The sequence below is a fragment of the Anastrepha ludens genome, chromosome 2, assembly GCF_028408465.1.
Source record: "Anastrepha ludens isolate Willacy chromosome 2, idAnaLude1.1, whole genome shotgun sequence".
Lineage (NCBI taxonomy): Eukaryota > Metazoa > Arthropoda > Insecta > Diptera > Tephritidae > Anastrepha > Anastrepha ludens.
This window is the reverse complement of record NC_071498.1, coordinates 141,427,561-141,453,222: the sequence shown is the minus strand read 5'-3', so window position 1 is coordinate 141,453,222 and position 25,662 is coordinate 141,427,561. Positions and strand designations below refer to the sequence as shown.

At 36.9% G+C, this 25,662-nt stretch overlaps 1 protein-coding gene across 1 annotated transcript in view; it reads right to left on the bottom strand.

Annotated features, from left to right (window-relative positions):
• LOC128855461 (protein timeless homolog) overlaps nucleotides 1–25,662 on the bottom strand; it is a 163,465-nt gene that overhangs the window by 76,247 nt on the left and 61,556 nt on the right. Inside the window, exons 6-7 of the mRNA XM_054090387.1 lie at nucleotides 16,935–17,058; nucleotides 76–239 (exon numbers count right to left, since the gene is read on the bottom strand). Of these exons, the coding sequence (XP_053946362.1) occupies nucleotides 76–239; nucleotides 16,935–17,058 (288 nt within the window). The remainder of the gene's footprint in view (nucleotides 1–75; nucleotides 240–16,934; nucleotides 17,059–25,662) is intronic.

Below are 25,662 nucleotides of genomic sequence, written 5' to 3'. Positions count from 1 at the left end.
CACTAGTCAACTATGTGAGCATATGTATTTATTTGTGTAGGTTATTATTTTTATGTTTCACTGGGATATACTCACTTGGTACTGTGTGCCTCATTGTAGTTCATTAACAGATGCAATATTGTCTCTCGATATTCCAGCACATAGCAGACATTATTCAATAGCATATCGAAGAGGGCCAAAGCTCGGTCGTCCTTTACTTTCTGCAACGCCACCAAACTCAACAACAATTCACGGAATGTCTTTAATTAAAAATAATAAACAAGCAAAAATAAGTAGGGAGCAAAGCAAATCAGTAGAGTAGAAAAAAGTATGTAGACACTTGGATAGAAAAAAATAGACTGCGAGTAAACAAATAAAATCAACTGAAGTAAAATATAAGATCTTCGACAATCTAACTAAATATGCACATACAGTAGGTTCTGTTTTTATGCGGCTTTTTTTATGCGGTTTTGAAATAGTGCGGTTTTTTTTAAATTACAAAATGCATGTCGACCTATCGGGAATTGTACATATAAACAAGATTCTAAACCAGCTAAGCAAAAACTCTTCACAGATTACATCAGAAATGCTAACCCTACAAGTATGGAACCGCCTGCATCACTATCCAGATCAGACGTGTACATTTCCTCAAGTGACGAAAGTGATTTTACGCCAAGTCCTAAACGAACGCGCAACATGTGGGTATTGTCTGATTCTATTTCTGACTTAAATTTATTTTTCGATTCTGACGTTTCTTAAATAAAGATATAATTTTCAAAAATACAATATTTTGTTTATGCGATTTTATTTAATTATTTCAGATTCATGCGGTCTATGGAACGTATCTATAGTAATAATATGGGACTAGTGCCCTTTTTTATGCGATTTTATTACATTATTTCAGATTTATGCGGTTTTAGCACTTTTGAAACGTATCTATAGTTTTACTATAGAACTATTAGCTTTTTTTATGCTGTTTCTTGCGGAACGTATCTACCGCATAAAAACAGAACCTACTGTATATACATATGTATGTACATACGTGGCAAAGTAGATATATTTATATAAGTAAACTGAAGCGCCGGGAGTTAAGGTCGCATGAATCAATTCGTAATTGAGTAACACATTTTTGGTTTTACTTTTATTAGCCCACTAGGAGCTACATTAGCAGGTGTATTATATTATGCTTTTACATAAAAATCATAGCTAAACTTTCTCAACCTTTCTAACTGCTAAAGAGTGATTTTTTAAGAGCTATAGGAAAGTTTCTCAAACAAACACACGTAAAATTCAGAAAAATGTATGAAGTTTTTATTTAAATCGATAGTACAGTCCATATAATTGAAGCCGAACGACCTACCGCAACGCAGAATTTTTGGTGAATGGGATCTTGGAAAGTTGGCCGAAGATCCACCTTTTTATGGAAAATTGTGTTGAGCGACGAAGCTCAGTTTTGGATCAATGGGTACGTAAATAAGCAGAATAGTCGATTTTGGAGCAAAGATCAGCCTGAAGAATTGCAAGAGCTACCAATGTATCCAGAAAACGTCACAGTTTGGTGCGGTTTATGGGCTGGAGGTATCATTGGTCCATACTTCTTCAAAGATGCTGCGAATCGTAACATAACTGTGAATGGTGAGCGCTACCGTGAAATGATATCCAACTTTTTTTCCCAAAATGCAAGAGCTTGACAAAATTTTTTTTTTTTTAATTTTAAGAAAAAAATTGTATTACAACTTAGAAAAAAACCTAATTTTTTTCGTTTTCTTATTTTTTAGGATAAAATATATATACTTTGAAAAATATATAAATTTTTTTCCAAAAAAAAAGAAAATCAAAAAAATAAGTTTTTTTCGAAAAATTACAATATCAAAAAAAAATTTTTTTTTAATTAAATGTTTTTCGAAAAATTGTTAGAAACAAAATTATTATTTTTTTCAAATTAAAAATTAGAAAAAAAATTTACTCATTATTTAGGATAAAATATATATGTATACTTAAAAAAATATTTAAATTTTTTCTAAAAAATTAAGAAAATAAAAATTTTATTTTTGTTTTTCAATATTAAAAAAAAAAAAAAAATTTCGAAACATTATTAGAAAAATATTTTTTTTAATCAAATTTTTTCGAAAAGCTTTATATTTTATTTTATAGGATGAAACATACTTAAAAAAACAATAGAAACAAGATTTAATAAAATATGTTGCTAAAAAAATTACAAAACATATATTTTTTTTTCGTTTTCTTATTTTTTAGGTTAATAATATAGGCATTTTCACGGTAACGGACGCGACATTTGTACGCTTTTAAGTGCGTCCAAAACAATGAAGGTAAAGTAAAAGTTTATATACAGGTAACCCTCCTACAACGCGATTAATTGGTTCCTGAAAAACTCCGCGTTGTAGGAAAATCGCGTTGTAGGAAACTTTTTTTTCCTCCTTTTTTCCTTTTCTTAAACAATATCACGCAAGTAACATTTTAAAGTTTTCTCAGCCGAATTAATTATATTAGACCTTTCATCGAATAAAAAAAATTTATTTTTTCAAAGATATTTTTCTATTTGTCTATTTCAATATAATAACATAAATTAATTCATTTAATTTACCAGCAAAAAGCAATTCATTTATTTAAATAACATAAAATGAAGGAAAATAAAATCTGGGAAAAATGGACACGGATTTTCAAATCTACATATTTCAGAGGATTTTAAATCTCAACCTTCTACAAATCCGCTTCCTCGTCCTCGCTTATTATAATTTGCTTCAAACGTTTTGCTCTTGGTCGTCCTATTTCAAAATCCGAGCTTGACCCACTATCACATTGATCCGGTTCAGCTATTATTGCTGGTCTTAAAAAATATTTTATTGATGTCTGCTTTGTCCTACTTCGTAAATCTTTATAGATTTCCTGGTAGGCAGATAAATCATGTTCAAGATTTCTTTTGAACATTTCTGCTCTACTATTTAGAGGATCGTTTTCCAAAACATACTCTTCCAACTCCTTCGCCAGATTTAAAAGTTTCTCCACACTTTTTAGCGAAAAGTTTTTGATTTCGGTGTCAGAGAGGTCGTCAGAGCTTTCTTCAATCGATAATGCTTCACTTGTCATTGCTGCTAAATCTACTTCATTTAATTCGTCGTCCACAACTAATTCTCGAATATCAGTCAGATTTATTTCGTCAAATCCATCGCCTTTTATTACGTTTGCCAGTCTCACTACGTTTTCATATTCATCCTCAACGAGATTAACAACAGTTTCCTGTACTACAACCTCTGGCAAAAGTGCTTTCCAGCAAGCTCTCAGTGTTGATTGACGAATGTCTTTGAGTGATTTGCCGACGATTTCACAGCAATCTAAAATTGAGAACTGTTTCCAGACTTCTTTGACCGTTATATTCAATGATTCTATCTTCTCTAATATTAATTCAAATGATTTGCGTATGTAGTATGCTTTAAAGGTTGATATTATTCCTTGATCTAAAGGTTGTAATATTGATGTAGTATTGGGCGGTAAAAACTCAACTTGAATATTTGGATGACTTAAATCAGTTGCATGAGCTGGTGCATTATCTAAAAGTAGCAAAACTTTAAATGCCAAGTTCTTTTTTTTTAGATAGTTTTCTACGTCCGGAACAAAGCAATGATAGAACCAATCATTAAATAGTTTGGCAGTCATCCATGCTTTTTTGTTCGCTCTCCAATACACTGGAAGATTGTTTTTATTGTTTCCTTTCATGCAGCGTGGATTTAATGACTTGTTAATAAACATTGGTTTTGTTATAAAATCACCAGATGCATTACTGCAAAGTAACAATGTTATTCGGTCCTTAGAAACCTTAGAGCCAGGAGCTCCTCTTTCGTTCCTCGAAATAAAAGTTCTTGATGGCATTTTTTTCCACCACAAACCTGTCTCATCAGCGTTAAATATTTGATCTGGCAAATAACCATGTTCTTCAATAATTTTTATGAACTGTTCAGGATATTTATTCGCCGCATCAGCATCTGCGGATGCTGTTTCACCCTGAATTTTCAAATTGTGTAGAGCATGCCGTTTTTTGAACTTTTCAAACCAACCTTTGCTAGCCACGAATTGGTGGTTATCTTCGTCGGTTGTTGATTGTCCTGTTTCCTTTAAATAATTGAATATTTTTAATGCTTTCTGTTTAATTATATTCCCATCCAAAGGCAACCGCTTTTGCGTCATATCTTCTATCCATACCGTTAGCGATTGTTCCATTTTTTCTATTATCTTCGTCCTTGGCCGAGAAGTGATTTTTGCGAGGACCGATGATCCGGATGATACCGAATTTCTAATTTTATCTTCGTTTTTTTTTATGGTTCTTATCGTGGACTCGTTTAATTTAAAATGTCTAGCAACATCAGCTATTCTCTCTTGATTTTGAATCCGATTCAAAATTTGAATTTTGGTTTCAATCGTGATAAACTTTCGTTTTAATGATGCGTTTTCCTTTGCTTTTGGCATTTTTATGGCCTAAATTACAAATTAATTAATTTAAGTTATAAAAAAAGTTTAACAGAAACTCACCGATTATAAAATCTATTTATCTTGATTTTTACAAAATTATTATTATACGAAAAATGGTTTCACAAAAGTTTTAAAATTTGTTTCAACTCCTCTTCACGACTTACTGTGAATGACTAAACCAAATCAAATTTCCAAAAACATTCTCAAGAGCACTGTTGCCAATTTAGCTCTTTCAGAGCTAGATCTAGCTCTTTTTTGAGGTGTTTTAGCTCTCGTTACTCAGAGGGAGTTGGCAACAGTGCTCAAGAGTTAATTTTCGGGGAAACCCCTTGTTTTATCTGAAAACGTGTGTGTAAATGTTTGAAAAAATTGCGGTTTGCAAAATTCCATAGTGCATACAAACATTCAAACACTTTTAGTATGTACATATGTATAATACAAACATATTATTATTTCTTTATGAGACTACGAATAATAGATATACACATATACACAATTAATTTTTGATAATTGTGTGTTTATAGAATACAGTTTATAGAATATGTATTTAAAAAATGCTTAAAAATCGCGTTGTAGGAGTCGCGTTATAAGAAACATTCCGCAATTCGCAAACCGCGTTGTAGCGAAATCGCGCTATAGAAGTACCGCGTTATAGGAGGGTTACCTGTATATTGATATTGTTTTAAAGGGCTGACGGAGTGCTAGATTTTAGTATATACGGGAAAGATCTTTTACAAATAAGTACGTAGTTATAAGCAATTATAAAGTGATACGGACGCGACAAAAAATAGAAGTTTTTTTGAGGTGCATTCAGAAATATACAAAATTCAGCACATTAAGGATTTTTATATATATACAATATATATGTTAATAAATGCGAACAGTTGACTGTTATTCGTAGGCTTATGAAATATGATAATTTTCTCTTCGTTTTTTTTAATTGAGTATAGAAGAAATACGGACGCGACATAGCGGACGCGACAAAATTTTCCATGAGCTAGGAAATAAAATTTTTTTCTTTATAACACTTCAATTTTATTGAAAATAAAAACTTAAGTAATATTACAGTAAAAACGGCTTCAAAAATTAAGAAGAAAGTTATTAGTTTTTAGGATGGTCTATTTTAATTACAATATTTTCTTTAATGAATAGGCCGTCCGAGCAACTTCAATACATTTACTGTCGAAATATGAAAACCAATGCATACTTTTAACTCCTTTGATATTTGGAACATTTTGCCATAACTCTGACAGTTGATTAGAAAAACTATCAATTTGTGTTCCAGAGATATACAAAATTTTAACTCCATCAATGTTGTTCTTAGCACATTCATAGAAGCATAAGGCATCACCGAGAATGATATTTCTTGCTTTAATGATTTGCCAGACTTTTCGTTTAACTACGGCACCTATTCCGTCTACAGCACCTTTGCCATGTGAAGTGGCGAAAAAATTCCACTCTAAGATTCCGCAATGAAATTCAGCTGCTAGTCTTGGAATACTAGAAGGAATAAATTTATTTTTGAATTGGGAAGTGCTTCCATCAGAGAAAATATAAATGCTGGTAACTCCTTTGTACTGGTTTTGTAAGATATTGATAATTTTGGAAATAAAGCAGTAAACGTCGAATTTACTGTGAGTCAATCTATCACTGATAACAGCATTGGACTTGGTTTCACCAAGAACCCAAGCTACGCACGTAAACACTGTTACTTGGTTATAAACAAAGTGGGCGTCTTGAATTTCGTTTTGGCATGTCAAGCGATAATTTTCAGCAAAATCAACTTGAATAACAATTTCATTAGCTGCTAAATTTTTCTTTTTAATTTCAAAGTAATTTTGTTGGTGACGTTTAATAAAACAATGCATTTTAAAAGCTGGTAGCTGCATCTCTACATCATAAATTAAGTCGCTTAAAGGACCTATAGTGTAGTTTAAAGTTATGCGATCGTCTACTTTTCTCCACTGTTTCCATTTGATTTGCGTATCAAATTGATTAATAAGCTGTATTGGAACTAGATCGTCTTTAATATCGCGTACACAGCTGTCACAAGTATTAGCCATGCACTTTTCATTCATAACGTCGCAGCAAACTCTTGTAAGAAATAAATCAGCTTTGGCAGGAATCTGCGGTATAATCTTTGCACAGCCTTCTAGTAAGAAAATAAAATTTGCATGGTACTTACAGATACACATATTGTGTCGTAAATTATTGATTAACTGAATGTAAGTCGGCTTAGAACGAATAAAAATAGTTTTGCAGACTTTTTCCTCGGTATATTCGGCTTTGAAGAGTTGATATGCTTCTGCTAAGGTCATAAGCATAAAACGTTTTGAGACTACTTTCCCATTGATTAGCATTGTATCCTTTCTCCCAGGAGCTTGAACGCTGATTCCATCTTGCAAAAATAATTTTTCAATTAATTTTCACGCATCAGGCTTTTTGATGACTTGGTAGTATTTTCATCCATCGTTTCTGTTGGCCTAAGATATTTATTGCATAAAGATTTGAGGATAGCTATTTTTCTATTCAGGTTTTTAGGTAACGCACGCTCAACTTTTTTTATTGCTTTTCCCATCGTTTGCTTACAGCTGTAAATATCGCAATTCAAACTATCAATATTATTTACGTTTTTTTTTTGACGCAAAACTTGCTGCCTAACACGGTCCTTTTCTTTCTTCTTTTCTAATAAATTGCTATCACTTTTCATTTTTTGCGATAATCTTTTTCGATACTCTTGCTTTCGTTTAGCTTCTTTCTTCTTGTATTCCTGCCATTTCTCGACGTCTTCTTTCATTTTCTCTCTATATTTCGTTGTTATTGCTTTTCTTGTTTCTTTTGCCGTTTTTGCCATCTATAAAATTTTAATCTTGTGCAATTTCTACGACTTTATTTAAAATTTAAGGTTCGCGGTAACGGACGCGACAAATTTCAAACACCAATAAATTTTATTAATCGTTTTTATCGAGAGTCAATGGCTACTTTTCCTAAGTGAAATAAGTTATTTACTTAAAGTCTGAAAGCATTTTATACTTCAACACTTTTTGCACTAATGAGAACAATAAATGCTATTTTTCGGTAACGGACGCGACATACGAATATAAGCAGAAGTAATCAAAAAAAAACTACCGTTAATCGATCTCCACTAAGTCTCTCTGCTTGTTAAACATTACGTTACTATCAGTAGAAGATTTTTAAATTATAAAAACATCATAGTATTGCTTTGAATAAGGGAATATTACAAGGAAAAAAGTTGGTATATTTGGTCAAAAGAGTTAGATTTTTGTAAATTTTGTATATTCGTTGTATATTTCGGCTCAAAATTAAAAGAAAAGAAAAATTCTTTTATATTTATAAAGTAAACACATTTGAGATTTATTATTCATCAACAAAAAGTTTTCAGGAACAGTTTGACTTTTGCACTCGTGGTTGACCTTTTTGTGAAAATGCCCATATACATTAAAAATATATATATTTTTTTCTACAAAATTAAGAACGCCAAACAAAATTTTTTTGAAAATTAAGAGTCAAACAATTTTTTTTTTTAAATTAAAAAAAAAATAAGTTTATGTGGAAAATTTCTTAGAAAAAAAATTTTTTTTTTAAATAAGAAAAAATTTTATTTTTTTTTAAATTAGGTTAAAACATACTTAAAAAAATTGAAAAAAATTTAATAAAAGATATTGTTAAAAAAAAAAATTTAAGAAAAAAATTTTACTTTTTTCGTTTTCTTATTTTATAGGAAAATATATATATTGTACTTAAAAAAATACATATTTTCTTCTAAAAAATTAAGAAAATCAAAAGTTTTTTTTTTTCAAAATTAAAAAAATAAGTATTTTTCGAAAAATTATTAGAAACAAAATAAATTTTCTAAAAATGTTTATGTTTTATTTTGTAGGATAAAATATACTTAAAAAAAAGCGAAACAAAATTTAATAAAATATGTAAAAACAAAATTTTTAGAAAAAAATTTAATTTTTTTTCTGTTTCTTAATTTTTTTCTAAAAATTAAATTTTTTTTCTGTTTTTTATTTTTTAGGATAAAATATATATCCTTTAAAAAAACATTTATTGGGAAAAAAATATTGTTTTAAGTATATTTTGTCTTAAAAAATAAAAATCCCACAAAAAAAAATTAAAAAAGATTAATAATTTAAAAAAAACATTAAATATGTTTCGAAAAAATATTAAATTTTTCAAAGAAAAAAAAAGTTTTAAGTATTTAATATAATATCTAAAAAATAAAAAAAAAATCAAAGAAAATTTGCCTTAAAAAAATACTTTACAAAAGTTTTCCACATTAAATAAAATTGTTGGTAGAGATGACTCATCACGTCAGGTTTCATACACACCTCGCTACGTAGGTGGTATTTGGGGGTGCATCGCAAACTGGAGTTCAAGTTGACGCTCAGTAACTTGTGATGAAACATCACTTCATTCATGTGGCGGATTCGGTTGACGCCGTAGTAACACGCTCTGTTAACGCAGTTTTCTAAGTTTTCTAAAATATTGATAACTATTGTATTTATGGCGCCTTAAGGGCATGAAACGTTAATGGATTATTCAAAGAACAGCGATCCTTCACAGCTCCGTTGACCGAAATGGAGTTTCAAAGAAACAAAATTGGCCAATGATGCCACCGCTCAAAATCAGCACCAAATGGTCAAAGACTGAGTATGCATTGGTTTCTCGATGATCACGTGCGCATTTTCGGATCTCCAAAGGCGGTAGTTTTGCTTGTTAACATAGCCGTCGAGATGAGAATGGATTTCTTTGGGGTTTGATTGCAACATTTTTCAAACGTAAAGCGATTCAATTCCAACCGCGCAGATATGATACTTTCTGTCAAGATTTCAAGGAAAGACCTGACACTATCAAAATAACACATGATTAAAAAACAAAAACACTATATGGGCCAACCGTTATTTTCTCTATTTCATAGTATTTCGTTTAGAAGTCTCGCATTTTGCAAAACTTCCCAAATACCATTTATTGGAAAGGGTAAGATTAGTATAGAACAATAGAAAAAATGTAGATAGATTTTTTTATTTTCTCTTAAGGACCTTTTCAACAACATCCATGCAAATACTTCATTTAAGTTGAATGCATTCTTCAATTAACTTAACTAAGTGAAATACGAAAATACCTGTTCCTTTTCTTTTCACCTCTTTCACTTACAAGACAGCGCACCAACTATCTAGACATCGAACTCACTTAAGTTCTACACAATGAAGCTCTCTTACAAAACATCTAATTAAGCAAAACGTGGCTAAAGAAGCGGAAGCAACAATAAAAGTATATGGGCATTCTCGTGCATTTCTAATGAGCGCCAACTTAGACTTGACAAGTCAAGCGCCGCCAAGGAGTGTGGCGTCATACCAAGTGTAGGTAGATATGAATCACTCATTCACAATCAGGTGTGCGCATAGACCGAGGATGTGAGTTTAAGTTATTTAACACGATCCTTTGGCACTTTTTAGTACTTAACTGAATGGCAAGCGCGCAAGACGAAGCACAGGACACATAACGAGTAATGCAAATGTTGGTGAGCCAGCCAGCTATCTTGAGAGGCCAAAGTGTTGGTGGTGGTGGTGGTCGTGGTGGTGGTGGCGGCGATAGTATTAATTAACGCCAGCTCCAGCCCAAGACATGCACTGAATTCGATTCGTGTTAATGAACCAGCTGTGGCAATAAAAGCGGCAAGCCGGCGAGTGAATCCTTCAACAAACTTGATAACATCAACAGCAGCTATCGACACCAGATTCTAAGTACTACAGGCAAGTAAGTAAGAGAAGCAACGAGTGTAGAGGCAAGCACAGACGCAGAGATAGTGGCAGCAATAGTTGTAGTGGCAGCTACAACGGCCACGACGGCAGCGGGAACGGCATTGTGGCACGTAAATGCAATGAACTGCAAAAGCAGCTTTTCCTGCAAAATAATCTTCCTGTAAAATGCCACACGTGACTATGCCTTAGCAAATACTTGACATTTTCTCTTGCTGCTAGTTACTGGATCTTCGTATCGCTTCGTCTACGTATTTGCTACCTTTGCTATTTTAGTTTTCTTCCAGCCAGCCGCCAATCAGCCAACCAGCTAGTGCTTGCCTCGCCGCTTCTTCTTCTTGAATTTTTCCCACTTTGACTTCTTTGAATAGTGAATTTTTCTGTGTTGCTGGCAATTTTTTCGTTTTTTTCTTTGTAACTTTTGATTTCAGGGTAAACCCAAACCTCTGCGCTTTCACCTAATAACCGTAAAATGTGATAAGTCACTGCTGCTGATGTTGGTTGGCAAGACTCCAATTTGCCGGTATTTCAACTCGCATGCGCCTGCTGTACACTCCACTCCTCTTGAAGACAGAGATATGCAAGCAAATTTGTGGCAGGCTGCATCAACAGGAGATATAGGATACAGGAAGTTGAGTAGAGGAAAAGGGAACAAAGGCTGGATAAAATAATGAGAAAGAGCAACATCGAAATGAATCTGACAAGTGAATCGCTCTTTGCAAACAGGGGGAGGCCAGCAGGCATTCAAAGTTGTATGCATGCATAGATGGCGATGCGTAAGTTTACCCTAAGGGACGCGTATTTTGAAGTACCACCAAAATTGCATCAGCTGTGTTATAAGTTGAAGGCAGTAGCTCTAGTAGAAGCCTAACAAAGTAGATAAGATAGCACAAAATGTTGCAAAGTTGCGTGCGGGGCCAGAAATCACAAAAAAAGAGCTTAGGTAAAGGGGTTTAGAGCCTCCCGCTCTCCATCTCTCCGCCTAAGCCAAATGCAATTCTTTTTAGGGGTGTTTTCTTTTTCCATAGCTGCTTCAGAAATATAATTGGTAAGCTCCAAAATATTTTTAACTCTTCATCTCCAAAAAACTAGTCGGTATTTGAAAGAAAGAACGGGTTTGAAGCCAGCTACCATGCGAGCTACTTAATGGAGTTATTAGGAGCTCGAAAACAAGAGTGAAGTATGTTTTTTTGTTTTTTTTTTGTAATAAGAAGGTCGAAGTAGCAGCACTTTTCCACTTTGCTGAAATGGTGGCTGCAGTGAAACCTACGAAAAGCACCATCACTGGCGACGGAATCCATACTCCACAAGCTGGGTATGGCAAGAAACTTAGGCCCAGAAAACAACTATGCTACGCAATCTTGCGAATTTAATATTGAACTATTCAAATACTTTAGCGGCGCTATTGAAACCTGAATGCGCTATGTGGTCGATTGCGTGTCGGTATGCTGGGGTTTGAGAGTATGATAGTTCACCCCAAAGTTGATTCTGCAATCTTAGCCAACTGTCAATGCGGGTTTCTATTGAGGGTATTGTGTCAAAGACCTTTTTAGTGACAGTGTGGCTTTAAACTGGATAAATTTTCTATCGAAATAAAAGTAAATATCTAAAGGCTGAGTTTTGGAAAGGATACGAACATACGAGGTATAGCCATAAAATAACGAGACATGCTTATATTAGGTCAAATGGTTAGCCATGCAAGGGCACACGACCTTTGCGATACCATTGCAAGGCTGAAAAGGGAGAGGAATCAAGAAAAAAAAAGGTTAGGTAGGTTATGAAAAAGTCGGAACGATGGATATTTATTTAAGCTAATCACTTCGTACATTTGATAAAATTCATCAGATGGTTTTTTTTTGTCGGGACAACTAGCAAATGCAGCACTCAGACATTAATTAACTCCTTTGTACTACACTTGGATTCCCTTTTAATTTTCTTTAAATCTACCCGATCTCCGAAGAAATCTGAGTAGATCTTGTGGTGCCAAGGAGCCAAGATGGTCGCTTCTTAACACATCAGTGCCAAAGACCTCAAACCTGATTCGAGCGAAGGCGGGGCAGACGCACAGGAAGTAGTCCCCCGTCTCATCCTCCTCTTCACAAGCTGGGCAGAGTACACTGTCTGAGATGCCCAACCTTTCTATGAGCTTTGCCCACAGAAAGTGGCCCGTCATCAGTCCAAGTCCAAGTCTGCTTAATGACAGAAGGGTTTGCGACAGTCGATCGGGCATGACAGGTAACATCAGTTTAGTCCATCTGCAGCCTCTGTCAGCCTGCCAAGCTCGCTTGTGGGTGGTAGTTACCCATTTGCTAACCGTGGCTGTGATGGCCGCAGAAGGGAGTGGCAAAACCATCATCAGATGGTTAATAGGTATCTAAACCTACTATAAGCGCAGATGTAGCGTAAAAGAGAGAGTCATTATGCTAAAACCTTATCGGCACAAGGATAGGACAGCTGAGGAAAAGGTGTCAAGATGATTACTCGTCATCCTCCAGCTAGCTGCTGTAAACTAATGCCGAGTCTCACTGCGTAGATGCCCCACGGATAGTGTGTTGAAAGGCTACCGACAAAATTCGAAAACTAAAGCTTTCTTATCCCTAGAAGTTCCTTCAGGAGTCTCCCATGCACCTGTGGACAGAAGAATATGGCGAATTTGCAAATCGCTAAGTTGACGCGAAACCCCTCCTTCCAGTAGCAGATCACAGGTAATTAATATTTTCATTTCGCGTGGTAATCACTTCACGGATCCCTAGAAAAGTGTTTATTATGATTTGATATATATTTGAATGGAATTGTGGATGGCCGAAAAGCACTCTTGCCCATTGCACTTAAGACTAAGAGACACAATCTCGAAGAATAAGGATGGGCAGGTGGGGTGGTGATTCTTTAATCCTTCTTTCTCCGCTGCTGTGGTGCTTCGTCGTAGACTCCCTATTAGTGGAGATGCAGGAACTCGGCTTTCACGTCCAAGCATATGCGGACGACGTCTGTGCGCTAACATCGGATAAATCCTTAAGGAGGCTTTGCACGAAAGTGCAGAGGATTCTTGACAAAATCGATGATTGGTGCATGAGACAAGGTCTTTCCGTTAATCCGAACAAAACAACTATAGTCTTGTTTACGAGAAAACGGAAATTGGAGGGACTCAGTCTTCCAACACTGAAAGGTGTGACACTTGGTCTTTCCAACGAAGTTAAATATCTAGGAGTAATCTTGGATAAGAAGCTGACTTGGGAGACACACGTTTCACTGAAGGTGAATCGTGCATTGAAGATTTTTCAGCAATGCCGTAGAGCCTTTGGCAAAACTTGGGGTCTGAAACCTGCTGTGGTCCTATGGATATACACGGCACTTATCAGACCAATCATCACTTACGCTTCTGTGGTCTGGTGGCGACGGAGCATGGTTAAGTCCACAATCCGGGAACTATACACGCTGCAAAGAAGTGTATGTTTATGCATCACGGGTGCCATGAGTACAACCTCTGGAGATGCCCTAAATGCTATGCTTGATTTGCTCCCCCTGGATCTTAAGATACAACAGGAAGCAATAAAAGCTATGTGTAGACTCCATAAATATGGTTTCTGGCACGAAGATGGAGCTTCGGGACACAGAGAAATCTTTAAGTTGCTGTCGGAGCAGTATCCACTGTTTTTGGCACCTAAAGATGACCTGATACCCACAGTTTCATTCGGAAGGAAATTTGATGTCAGATTTCCATTGCGTGAGCAATGGAGCAATCCAGGAGGCATGCAGGGAGGTTTGACGGATATTTTCTTTACCGATGGGTCCAAGACTGAAATAGGGTCTGGAGCCGGATGGTACTTAAACGATAGTAATAAGTATCACTACGCTATGGGGGGAATGGCAACTGTCTTCCAAACAGAAGTTTTTGCCATCCTAAAAGTAGCCGAATGGATAATCGAGAGGAGATGGAGCGGGAAACAGATTGGAGTCTTCAGTGACAATCAGGCTGCATTGAAGGCCCTGGAGAACGCGAAGCAAACCTCAAAGATTGTTCAAGAATGTAAGAAGAAGCTTAATTCTGTCGCAAAACAGAACAGGCTTGTACTTATATGGGTTCCAGGACACTCCGGTGTTCAAGGAAACGAAATTGCCGACGAATTGGCCAACCGTGGATCAGCGGTGCCTCCACAGGGGCCAGAGCCAATAATCGGAATCAGTCCCGCAGGAATCAAGAACTGGATCAACGATTATGTAGGCAATCTACATAAAGAGCGATGGTCCGGTCTAGAACGCTGCAGAACTGCAAAGTGTTTTGTGACGAGTCCGAACAGAAAACTGTCAAACTTTCTACTAAAACTTAGAAGGAAAGACATTCGGTTGATGGTCGGCATCATTACAGGACACAACCCATGGGGTCAGCATATGGCCACCATTGGAATCATCGAGGACCCGGTATGCCTGTCGTGCTTGGAGGAGGCGGATAGCACTGAGCACTTTCTCTGTGAGTGTCCTGCCTTTGCTAGAGCGCGACTACGAGTATTGGGTTCCAATGTCATGAGAATGAGTATTATTCGTTCTCTAAAACTGGAGGATATTTACAAATTTGTCAAAGAATCTGGAAAATTCTCACAGGACTAACTATCTCTATCTCTGTCTCTATTCTTTCCTATCTCTTTCTATGATACTTTTCTCCCTCCCTCCTTGACTATCTACCCCCTTTCCAGAGCTTTAAATACAATGGGCTTTTTTAGCCTGAGTGTTTTAGGAGCCACCAAATCTCCTGGTGCTCCTTGGCTCGACCTTTTCAAATTCAATCCTCAGCAAACTTCCCAGAGTTTTTAAGAATCTTAGCAGTTTGTCGAAGGAAAGAGAATGTAGCTCGTCCATGCTCCGACCCAAAAATGTAAGTCTAGCGAAAGCCAGACAACGACAGAGTAAATGCTCGTCTTCATTTCTGATGATTGGGGACTCTCATATGCGTTACAGAGCCTTGAGCTAAAGTTGCGAGAAACTTATGGATATAAAGATCATCAGGTAAGTGTTCCATACTTTTACCGATTTTGGGATTACTATTGCCCTTATTTGATCCGATTTCCGGTGTAAATGGTTATGATGATCTGCCCTTCAGTGACTGATTTAGAATAGGATAAATGGGTGCCCGTGCGAGGAGGCCTACTTGGACAAAGAATCGAAATGCATTTCTTGTAATACCTTAGGGGAAAATACAACACAGGAGCGGAAAAAAACAAAGGGAAAAGAACCAAAAAAGTGGAAAAATAAAGAAGGGGGAAAAGAACCAAACAGGTGGAAAAAAGAAGGATGACGACCAACAGTGGCTAATTACTTTTTAATTAACTGCTTCAAGCTACAGATGAAATTCACCTGGCACATGATATTTAAACCCGCAACAACCGCAAGCTCAGCAAAAAAATGAGAGGCGAGATGTCAGTCAAAAAAAGGATGCTGAGATGATTCCACCTCATGCTCCAGACAACTTCTGCAGAAATGGCTTCAAGCAGTCCCAAGTCTCAGCGCATGGACACTTAACAGGCAACGACCGGTAAGGATACCCACCAAATTTGAGATCTCCGGCTTTGTTGGGCCTAGAAGTTCCCTCGAGCGCCCCGATCCACCCATGGCTAGTAAGATCTCGCGACTTTGCACGTTTGCGCACTATTCCAGCGCTTGCTGAGTTGGCGCGAGGCCCATCTCTCCGGGAGTAGACCACAGGTCCTCAGAGGAACCCTAATCCTCTCATTTGGCGATGAAACCGTCTCCAGGGTCCTTGTCTAGCCAGCTCATCAGCCCAATAGTTTCCCTCTATGCCGCTGTGGCCGGAAACCGAGATGAGCTTAATCACGAAGTATTCAGATGCAGTCGAGAGAGAAGCCTGACACTTCATTCGACTAATTTCGAAGGCACAAACAACGAGCACAAAGCCCTAATTGCCTCTTGGCTGTCGGAGTAGATGTTTAAATTCTTTACAGTTATTACAGAAGTAAGCAACCAATCCAATGCTTGCTTAATTGCAGCTACCTCCGCTTGGAAAACACTACAGCGGTCCGGAAAGCTAAATTTGGACTTTATGAGGAGCTTCTTACAGAATAGTCCCCCACCAACTCTTCCCTCCGTCTAGTCATCCGTAGACATGTTTGATTTAAGACACAGTACAATTTTGTCGCCACGACAAGTTCTAACAGTTCAGTAATCATCTTTAGTAAAATAGTTAAGCACGCTCGGCCTCTTAGAACTTCTAATCGCGCTAGTAAAGCTTCTGATCTTAATCAGCAAAAAACTGAACCAGTAGTTCAAACATAGGAATTCGCTATTAATAGTAGCATATTTCGTACAAAGTTATTATGGTGGATGTGAGACCAGTAACCAATCAAGCTCGAGTGATGTTCTAAAACTTATCAAAAACGTCTTAAGCCAATTTTTCCGGGCAATCTTCTAGGTCAATCTTCCGGGCCAAGAATAACATACTCAGCAGCAATAAAAATACTAAGCACAACTCGCTTAAACTAATTTTTTGCTAGCTAATAAATCACAAGCTCTGTGCGTCTTCACTTAGAAGTTTTTAGACACGCCACTGCAGCCAAATCTCCAACTGTGCTACAGCGAAAAGTGCAACCGGTTATATTCATAGTAGGTAAGTAAATTTGCAGTCGCATACGTAGATATGTAAATAAGCATTTTCAAGTACTTGCAGATACTCACCTGTAGTGCGACATGCAAGCGCTTCGACCAGACGCGCGCTTGCTTCTTGTCGCTGATTATCATATCCATATCGTGTTGCATGCGCGTTAACACCCAGTGGAAGCATTGCACACTCAGCGACTCACTGAAATAGCAAAGAAAGAAAAAAAACGTTATTATCCAAACATACATAAAAACGTATTAAGAAGTGCGGAAAATGCACAAAGGAGATGCTCCTACATACATAAGGCGGTGTAAAAGCATAGCGTGCAAATGATGAGTTTAAGTGTTAAGAAATTAAAATTCAAATACAACAAAAAGGACAAAAAGAACAAAAAGGACAAAAAGAACAAAAAGAACAAGTGAAAGGAAGTGGAGTCTTTGTGAAAAACTAGAACTCCTCAGTCGCTGCGCTGTAAAACGCGGAAATGCGGCGCACATTGGGACCGCTGCATAAAATTCGATGCTCAAAAGTAAAAAAATGTGAATGAGAGGTTTAACTAAAAATTTTCAAACACATGCAAGCAATTAAAACAATAATATGTTAAAAAATATATTACAAAAAAATATTATATAATATTAAAAAAAAAAATTAAATAAAAAAAAAATATATATTAAAAAAATATTACATCAAAAATATATTATATTAAAAAAAAACGATTATATTAAAAAAAATATTATATTAAAAAATTATATAATATTAAATAAAATGTATATTAAAAAAATACGTATTAAATAAAAAAATAAAAAATTATTATATTAAAAAAATATTATATTAAAAAAAATTATTATATTAAAAAATATTATATTAAAAAAAAATATATATTAAAAAAATATATTATATTACATTAAAAAATTATTATATTAAAAAAAATATTATTTAAAACAAAAAAATTATATTAAAAAAATATTATATTAAACAAAAATAGTATATTAAAAAAATATTATTTCAAACAAAAAAATTATATTAAAAAAAATATTATATTAAAAAAAAATATTATATTAAAAAAAAATATTATATTAAAAAAAAGTATTGGTACTAACCAACAATATAGTAAACACGTACTTGTACTTACAGATTGGTTGAAAAGTATTGATAGTGAAGAGGAATCAAAATGTAGACGCCATTTTAATAGGTATAAAGTGAAGACCAAAGTAAACAAGACTGAGCTAATATAGAAACGACAGAAGCTTTATACTCATAACTTCGAGTTTATTTATTATATATAGTCCCCTCTAAAAGCTTTTCGAAAGAGTGTTTCAGGTCATTAACGGTAATGTCCTTCAGGATGTCGGTACCAGCCTTTCTCCTTTCATGGCCAAATGCAATTTTCCAAATAGGCAAATGTCACAGGGAGTCATATTAGGCGAATATGGTGAGTGATTGATGGTTAAAATGCGATTTGTAGTCAAAAAATCAGTCACAAGAGTGGATGGATGAGATGATGCATTATCGTTCAACAGGCGCCTACTTTCTCCTTCGTGGTATTAAGGGCGAATTGGACGAAGATAGAAAATTGCATTGACGGTTTGGCCCGTTGGCACGAACTCCTTGTGGACAACTCCCTTAGAATCGTAAAAACGAATGAGCATCGAATTGATTTTGGATTCCTCCAAGCGCGATTTCTTGGGTTGTGGCTCGTCTGGGGCCTTCCATTTGGCACTTTGACGCTTCGTTTCAAGTTCATGTTGGAAGCACTACATTTCATCACCCGTTACAACGTTGTAAAGGAAGTTCTCGTCTATTTTTGCCTCTTTAATGAATGTTGAATTCTCAGCAATTTTTGGTTCTCAGTTAACCTGCGCGGAATGAAACGCGCACAGACCTTTCTTAAACCCAAATGATCATTTAAAATGCGATAAATCGACATTTTGGAGATACTCAACTCCGAGTCCATGAATTTCAACGATTATTTCGGTTCGATGGAGTTTTCAGTGATTACTGACTTTTTTCATTGTCATTTATGCCCTCTCAACCATCTCTGAAACGTGTAAACCACTCATGAACTCTGGTACGAAATAGACAATCATCGCCATGGACTTTTTTCATCAATTCAAAGGATTCGTAAACGTTTAACCAATTCAAAAGGATTGTTCGAAACTCATTTTTGTACCGATGACACAAATATACTGACACTTTAGACGCAATAACTTCGCTTCCACTGAACCGAATGCCATCAAGCTTTCACTGGAAGTCAGCTAAGAATGTAAGTTCCAACGCACTAACTCTTTAAAAAGATGGGACCATCAAAAACATTTGTATGACGCCAGTTTTGTCTATTTTGGACTTCACCTTCATTCAATAGAACGCACAAACAAATTTTTTTTGATCTGCGAATTTATTTGTCGCTTACACGCCATTCGAAGTTGACGTGTCAATGTAAAGGAAAAATTGTAGTGATAAAATGTTTTATTTTGGTAGATTTATTAAATCAACAGAAACTCGTAGAAAATTTTGAAAATACGAAATGAATCTGCTAGTCATTACCAACTTTGTATCGTGAAGTGAAAACAAGGCGTTCAAAGAGTGCAATAACACCAAAAATCATTTAAAACTCCTAGTTTGATTAAGCGTGGGATTTCTGATACCAAATGCATTTCAGATTAATGAACAAATCAATAAAAATCTGCAGAGCTTTCGGAAAATCAGAAGTGGTATAAAATCAGTAGAGGATCATTTTAATAGGTAAGTGTAAGTGTATTGAAATTGAAGAGAGATTACATCGGATGAAAAAAGTAGTTCACTTAATAATTCACATTTTTTTCTTCTGCTTCCTTACTCTTCAACCAACCAGTGTTTTTTTTTAGAAACATCAGGTGGCGATTCCAAAACATAAAAAACACGTAGAACGTTCTGACATTATCCGAGCTGCAGAATTTATTCAACAAGTGCAAGCGATCATTGACGCGAATCAAAGCCAATGACAACCCTCGCGAGGGAACTTAATGTTTCTAACGGTCTTAACCGTCGAGTTGTTTATGAAGTTATCCGTTCTAAATCCTACTTTCTAAACTTTATGTCGGAGAGCAAACACGAGAGCATCGAGGTATCAAGGCACTTTTTGCGAATGGTGCTAAAATCGAAACCATTTTAAAAATTCCATATTCAAAGGAGGCAACTTCATTACTTAGCACCCTAAAAAGCTACATTGAGTCAAGTGTTGAGGTGTTAGAACATATTTTTAATCATTAAATGAAGTTGATAATTTCGTTGATAAAAATATGTGCGAAGTACTCATACGGCAAACCGGTGCTTTGGCCACGCTTCCATTTTACACTCTCTGAATAGTCACAAACAAGAAATAGACTACTCTATCCCTAGACTCACCTTCGAAAGGCTCTTCAAGACGAGTATACCGTCAAGAAGGGAGTGGCATACAACAAGGCCATGGAGAAGGGGAGAATTAAACTTTTATACAGATGGCTCCAAGCTAGACGATAAGGTTGGCTACGGAGTTTTCTCGAAGGAATTAGGACTGGAACTATCCGTTCGACTACCAGACCACTGCAGCGTCTATCAGGCAGAGGTACCAGCTATAAAAGAAGTGGCTACATACCTAAACACGCACGCCGTAACAAAAACGATTATAAATATATTCTCGGATAGCCAGGCGGCCATCAAATCAATGAATGCGGCTTTACTAAGATCGAAGGTTGCACAGGAATGCCGGGCAGCTCTAAATGATATTAGTGACGTATTCAAGGTCAGCCTTATTTGGGTTCCGGGACATAGAGATATTGAGGGAAACTGTAAAGCAGATGAGCTAGCCAGAAAGGGTACCGCTCTCCAACTGCTGAGTGATAAAAGTACCATTGGAATACCCATGGCCACGAGTAAACTAATAATAAAAAACCACTTTATCCAAGAGGCCAATAGGTCATGGAGAAATGAAGATACGTGTCTAACAGCTAGGCTACTATGGCCGCAAATAAACAAGAAAAGAACAAAGGAACTGCTTAGTCTCTCAAGAGACAATATATCGAAGGTCGTGGCTTGTTTAACCGGTCACTGGCTATTTGGCAGGCATTCCTCGAGACTAGGAGTTTTCTCCCATGAATATTGCAGAAGCTGCAGAGATGAGGAAGAGGAAGAAACAGTTGAGCACTTCCTTTGCAATTGTCCAGCCCTAGCTAAAATCAGAGCAGGTTGTCTAGGTAAATACTTTTTTAATTCTCTTACAGAACTGTCTGGCGTGGGGTTGGCATCAATACTACGCTTCATAAGAGCCACGAAATGGTTCCACGAAGGAAGATAAATGAGGTTCCCGTGTAGCACAGTGGTATCACAACGGACCTGTAAGGTCTAAGTGAGTTGGTCGTGCAGACCGACTACCACCATAACCTAACCTAACCTAACTCATACGGCAACCGCCAACAACCACCAGCTGTGGAGTAAGCAAATCAGTATAGTCATTGCCTTCATTTGCATTAGAATTTTCCTTCTTTACTTCACCGATAAAATGTTAAATTTGGAAAAAGACAATTTTGTTGTATGAAGTCCTCGTCTCGTGGAACTCGCTGGAGAAGACGTTGTTTTTTAAGAAGCCGGAGAGAGTCTAAAGATCTGCACGCATTGGAATATGTGGGGTGCTTCGGACCACCCTTACTCTAGCACTTGACGCAATGTTGCATGTGGTGTTCTTGGACAACACAGGCAAAATGCCGCAACCAGATGAAGGTGCTCTGACCACAAGTTAGATTTAAGCTATGGTCATTTTAGTATACTTTGAGAAACTTTAAGTTCTTCATATGATTACTGCTCAAGGGTGCATCATGTCTGCGTCCGAGCGGGACATTTTCCACCCATATTCCCTTAAGAGAAGGGTGGGCAGGGTGTAGAATTTGGAGACAGGACAAATGACTGACTTAAACCAACAACCAAGCGTCAGATAGAGTCCCGGGCTCATTATTGGTGTCCACGAAATTAGTCGGAAAATGCCAGACATTTCCTTCAACTATATCCTATATTAGGTTGATTTGGGTTCGCCTTAACAAGGACATAACGGAAAACTGCAGGGCGGATGCACCAGCTAAACAAGGGAGCTTCGAGATTATTTCTCCGCGTATCGAAAGGACTCAGGTACCCTTGAAAGGCTATGATCTGTTCCTGGAAAGATGGGCTTCACGTTAACTTAGCGAGCGCTGGATTAGTGAACAACCGTGCCAAGCTTCAAGATCCTTCTGGCCACGGGTACATCGAGATCACTCGAGTGAACTTCTAAGTCTTACAAAGCCACAGCTCTCGAATTTTGTGAATGTATTTTCTAAGCATTGTCTATTAGGTATAGACACGGTGAGACTGGGTATTGCTTCGAATGTTTGCTGCAGCAACTGTCAGGAGGGTGAGGTGGAATCATCTCACTACCTTCTCCTCTGCTATCCTGCTTTTGCCGGGCTGAGTTTCAGACACCATAGCTATCACTTTTTTGTTACGCCTACGAATATACTACACACCTGATGAATTTGAACAGCAGTTCGAAGCGGTTAACACAAATAAATATCATAGCAATCGTTCGATTTTCTTCTTCATAACCTTTCAACATAACTTCTTTTCCCAATCCTTTCTTTCCTTCTCTCTTTTGCGCTCACAACGGTATGACAAGGGACAAAAGATTGTATACGCGTTCAAGAGGAACAGAGTCCCTGAGGTCCCCTTTATTTGCCGAATTCGCGAATTGTGGCGTGCGATGTCTTTTTGTTTCTTGAGGTTAAATTTCCTTTAAATGGAAGAAATTAAGGCAGTGAAGGCGTGAAACAGAAAGCGGCACAAGTAATGATGAAACTTACAGAAGAAGACTTTTAGTTCTACTTCGGATAATAGAAGATTCCCATAAGGCGTTTTATTGCTAAAGGAAATAGAAATAGTCGAATGTATAAGTACTGGATGTGATGCGCTTCAAGTTCTCTCGAATTTTTACCACCAAAAAAAAATTAAAAAATAATCACCTTCGACATTTCCAAAGCGCTATTGCGAATTACATCCATTTTAAAGAAATTATAGCGCTATTTTTAATGAAGTAAATATTTAAAAATCGCCTTTTGAGCACTTTCTTGTATGGAACCGTCCCAGTGTATGTGGCAGTAGTATTGGCGAATTGTAGCTGACGACATTAACGAAATTACAGACAGTTACGTATGTAAAACTGCGTGTAAGTACTTGAAGTTGCAGCCACGTAAGTTCCGAGGAAACGCGGCATACGGTAAATGAATGTAGGTAAGTTGAGGAACTTTCGTAGTTGCTATTATGTGAAAATGAGTTGAGACTGGAAACAGTTCTCATTCGCTTGTGGTAATTACTTAAATGGTTTATCCAACTCTAATCGCAACCAAATGCAAATAGTTAAAAGAGAAATGTAATATTAGGTTTCAAAAAAGGGTAGAATCTTAAGCATTTACTTGAATAAGATGGTATAGCTGGCACCTCGGCACTTTTCAGTCATCACTAAGAGAAATAGGCACACACTGTCTGGCGCAGGAGTCGATTGCCGAAGAAGAAAATACAAGGAGCGGTAAAATTAATCATACAGTTTTGTTTTCGAATAACTTTTTAAATAAATCATAAAAAAAGATTTTGTGTGATAAAAACCTTTATTTTCATTTTTGTGCGCTTCACTCATCAAATATGATGGACTACGACGACATTTACAAAAAAAAATAATCTAAGGAGAGGGTGATCAATGTTGCGCCATCCTGCACCTTAACTGGTTAGGACCCCGCGAAGTTCGCATCAGCGGTCTCTAATCAAGCGGCGTTTATATCTCAAATAAACTTTTACATTAACAGTCAATCAGCCATCAAAGCAATAGCAGCTGTAATGACAAACTCACACTGCATACGACGGAACAGGGCGGATGACCTAGGAACTGAGAAACAAGCCACAATCTACTAGGTTCCAGCGCACAAGGTACAGCCAAAGCAATCGCAAATCTTACAAGGTCCCGCACACTCAAGCGTAACCAACTACAGACCGCTCGCATTATATTTCGCTGGAAACTCACAACCAGCAATTGTTCGTGAGCTCGAGCACTTTAAAGTAAATAAAGTTTTTTTTTATCGCGCCATTACTCGTTACAATGATACCGGTAGCATTGCGAAACGTCATGAAGGCGGGCATCAAAAGACTGCCATGCCACGTGAAATGGTTCAATGATCTCAAAGGCAAGCCTTACAAGCTCCAAAAGGCGCATGAACTCACACCAAAGCAGCAACAAGTCTGACTTGAGAGAGCGAAGAAGTGGCTTTGCTTGACCGAAAGCGGCCAATTTTCGAACATTGTGTTTTCTGACGAGAAAATTTTTCGCATTAAGCAATTCGTAAACTCTCAAAACGGCAGGGTTTATTTAACCGCCCGATGAGAATTTGAGTCATCGATTGGCCACCAAACGGCAGCACCCGCCACAGGTAATGGTTTGGGCCGCTGTAACCGCAGATGGGCGCTATCCAATCTTTTTCATCGAGCCTGGCGTCAATTCCAATGCAAAATATTATCGGGAAAGTATTCTGGAGGTTGCTTTGAAGACGAAGATTTTGGTAGCAGACCATGGACGTTTCAACAGGACTCGACACCGTCTCACAAAGTTCGAGTGAACCAAGAATGGCTAAAAAACAACGTTCCGAACTTCATAAAGTCCACACAATGGCTCCCAAATTCACCGGACGCGAAGGCGATGTATTATTCTCTTTATGCCATTTTGGAGAGGAAGGTCCAAACTAAAAGATTCACCAGTCTCGAGGCGCTGAAAGCATCCATTGTCCGCAAATGGACCAAAATACCTGCAAGTTATATTCAGGCAGGTTGCGATTCGTTTCTCGACCGTCTCAAGGCCATGGTCAAGGCAAAAGGTGGGCATATCGAGCAAAAGCAAATTGATTCTTAATTTTAAATTATTTTTACACATTTTTTACTTTGAATTGAATAAAAGTAATTTTCCAAACTAAATTTATTGCCCTTTTTAATTGGTTACAGGCGGCCGCCGTAGCCGAATGGGTTGGTGCGTGATTACCATTCGGAATTCACAGAGAGAACGTTGGTTCGAATCTCGGTGAAACACCAAAATTCAGAAAAACATTTTTCTAATCGCGGTCGCCCCTCGGCAGGCATTGGCCAACCTCCGAGTGTATTTCTGCCATGAAAAAGCTCCTCATAAAAAATATTTGCCGTTCGGAGTCGGTTTGAAACTGTAGGTCCCTCCATTTGTGGAACAACATCAAGACGCACACCACAAATAGGAGGAGGAGCTCGGCCAAACACCCAAAAAGGGTGTTCGCGCCAATTATATATATATCGATGGTTTTCGAGAAAAGTGACATAATTCAAAAATACAAAATACTGAGTTGGGTCAGTTTTCTAGATAAGTTACACGCCAATTCAATCACCTGACAAAACGACACCAACGCCATCTCTCAGCATTGCTTCAAGATTCGCTTAAGAAGCTTTTCCAGATAAAAATATATAAACACTGTAGTTGATTTTTGCTTTTAACGGCAAAACTCCGAATTTGAGTTAATTTTGAGTTGTGTCGCTTTTCTCAAAAACCATCGATATATGTATATAATTGGTTACACTTCGAGTGCCGGACCCTGTAAGGGCAAAATATAAAGTTCTTAAAATCTCTATACAAACACTTGGTGTCCCTATGAATCAGTTTCTGGCCTAAGTGCGATCTACAGGATCAGCCAAGTACAACCTACTCTAACCTAACCGATCACTGACCGTTGGTACACAACTATTGTCATAGACGTATGTATG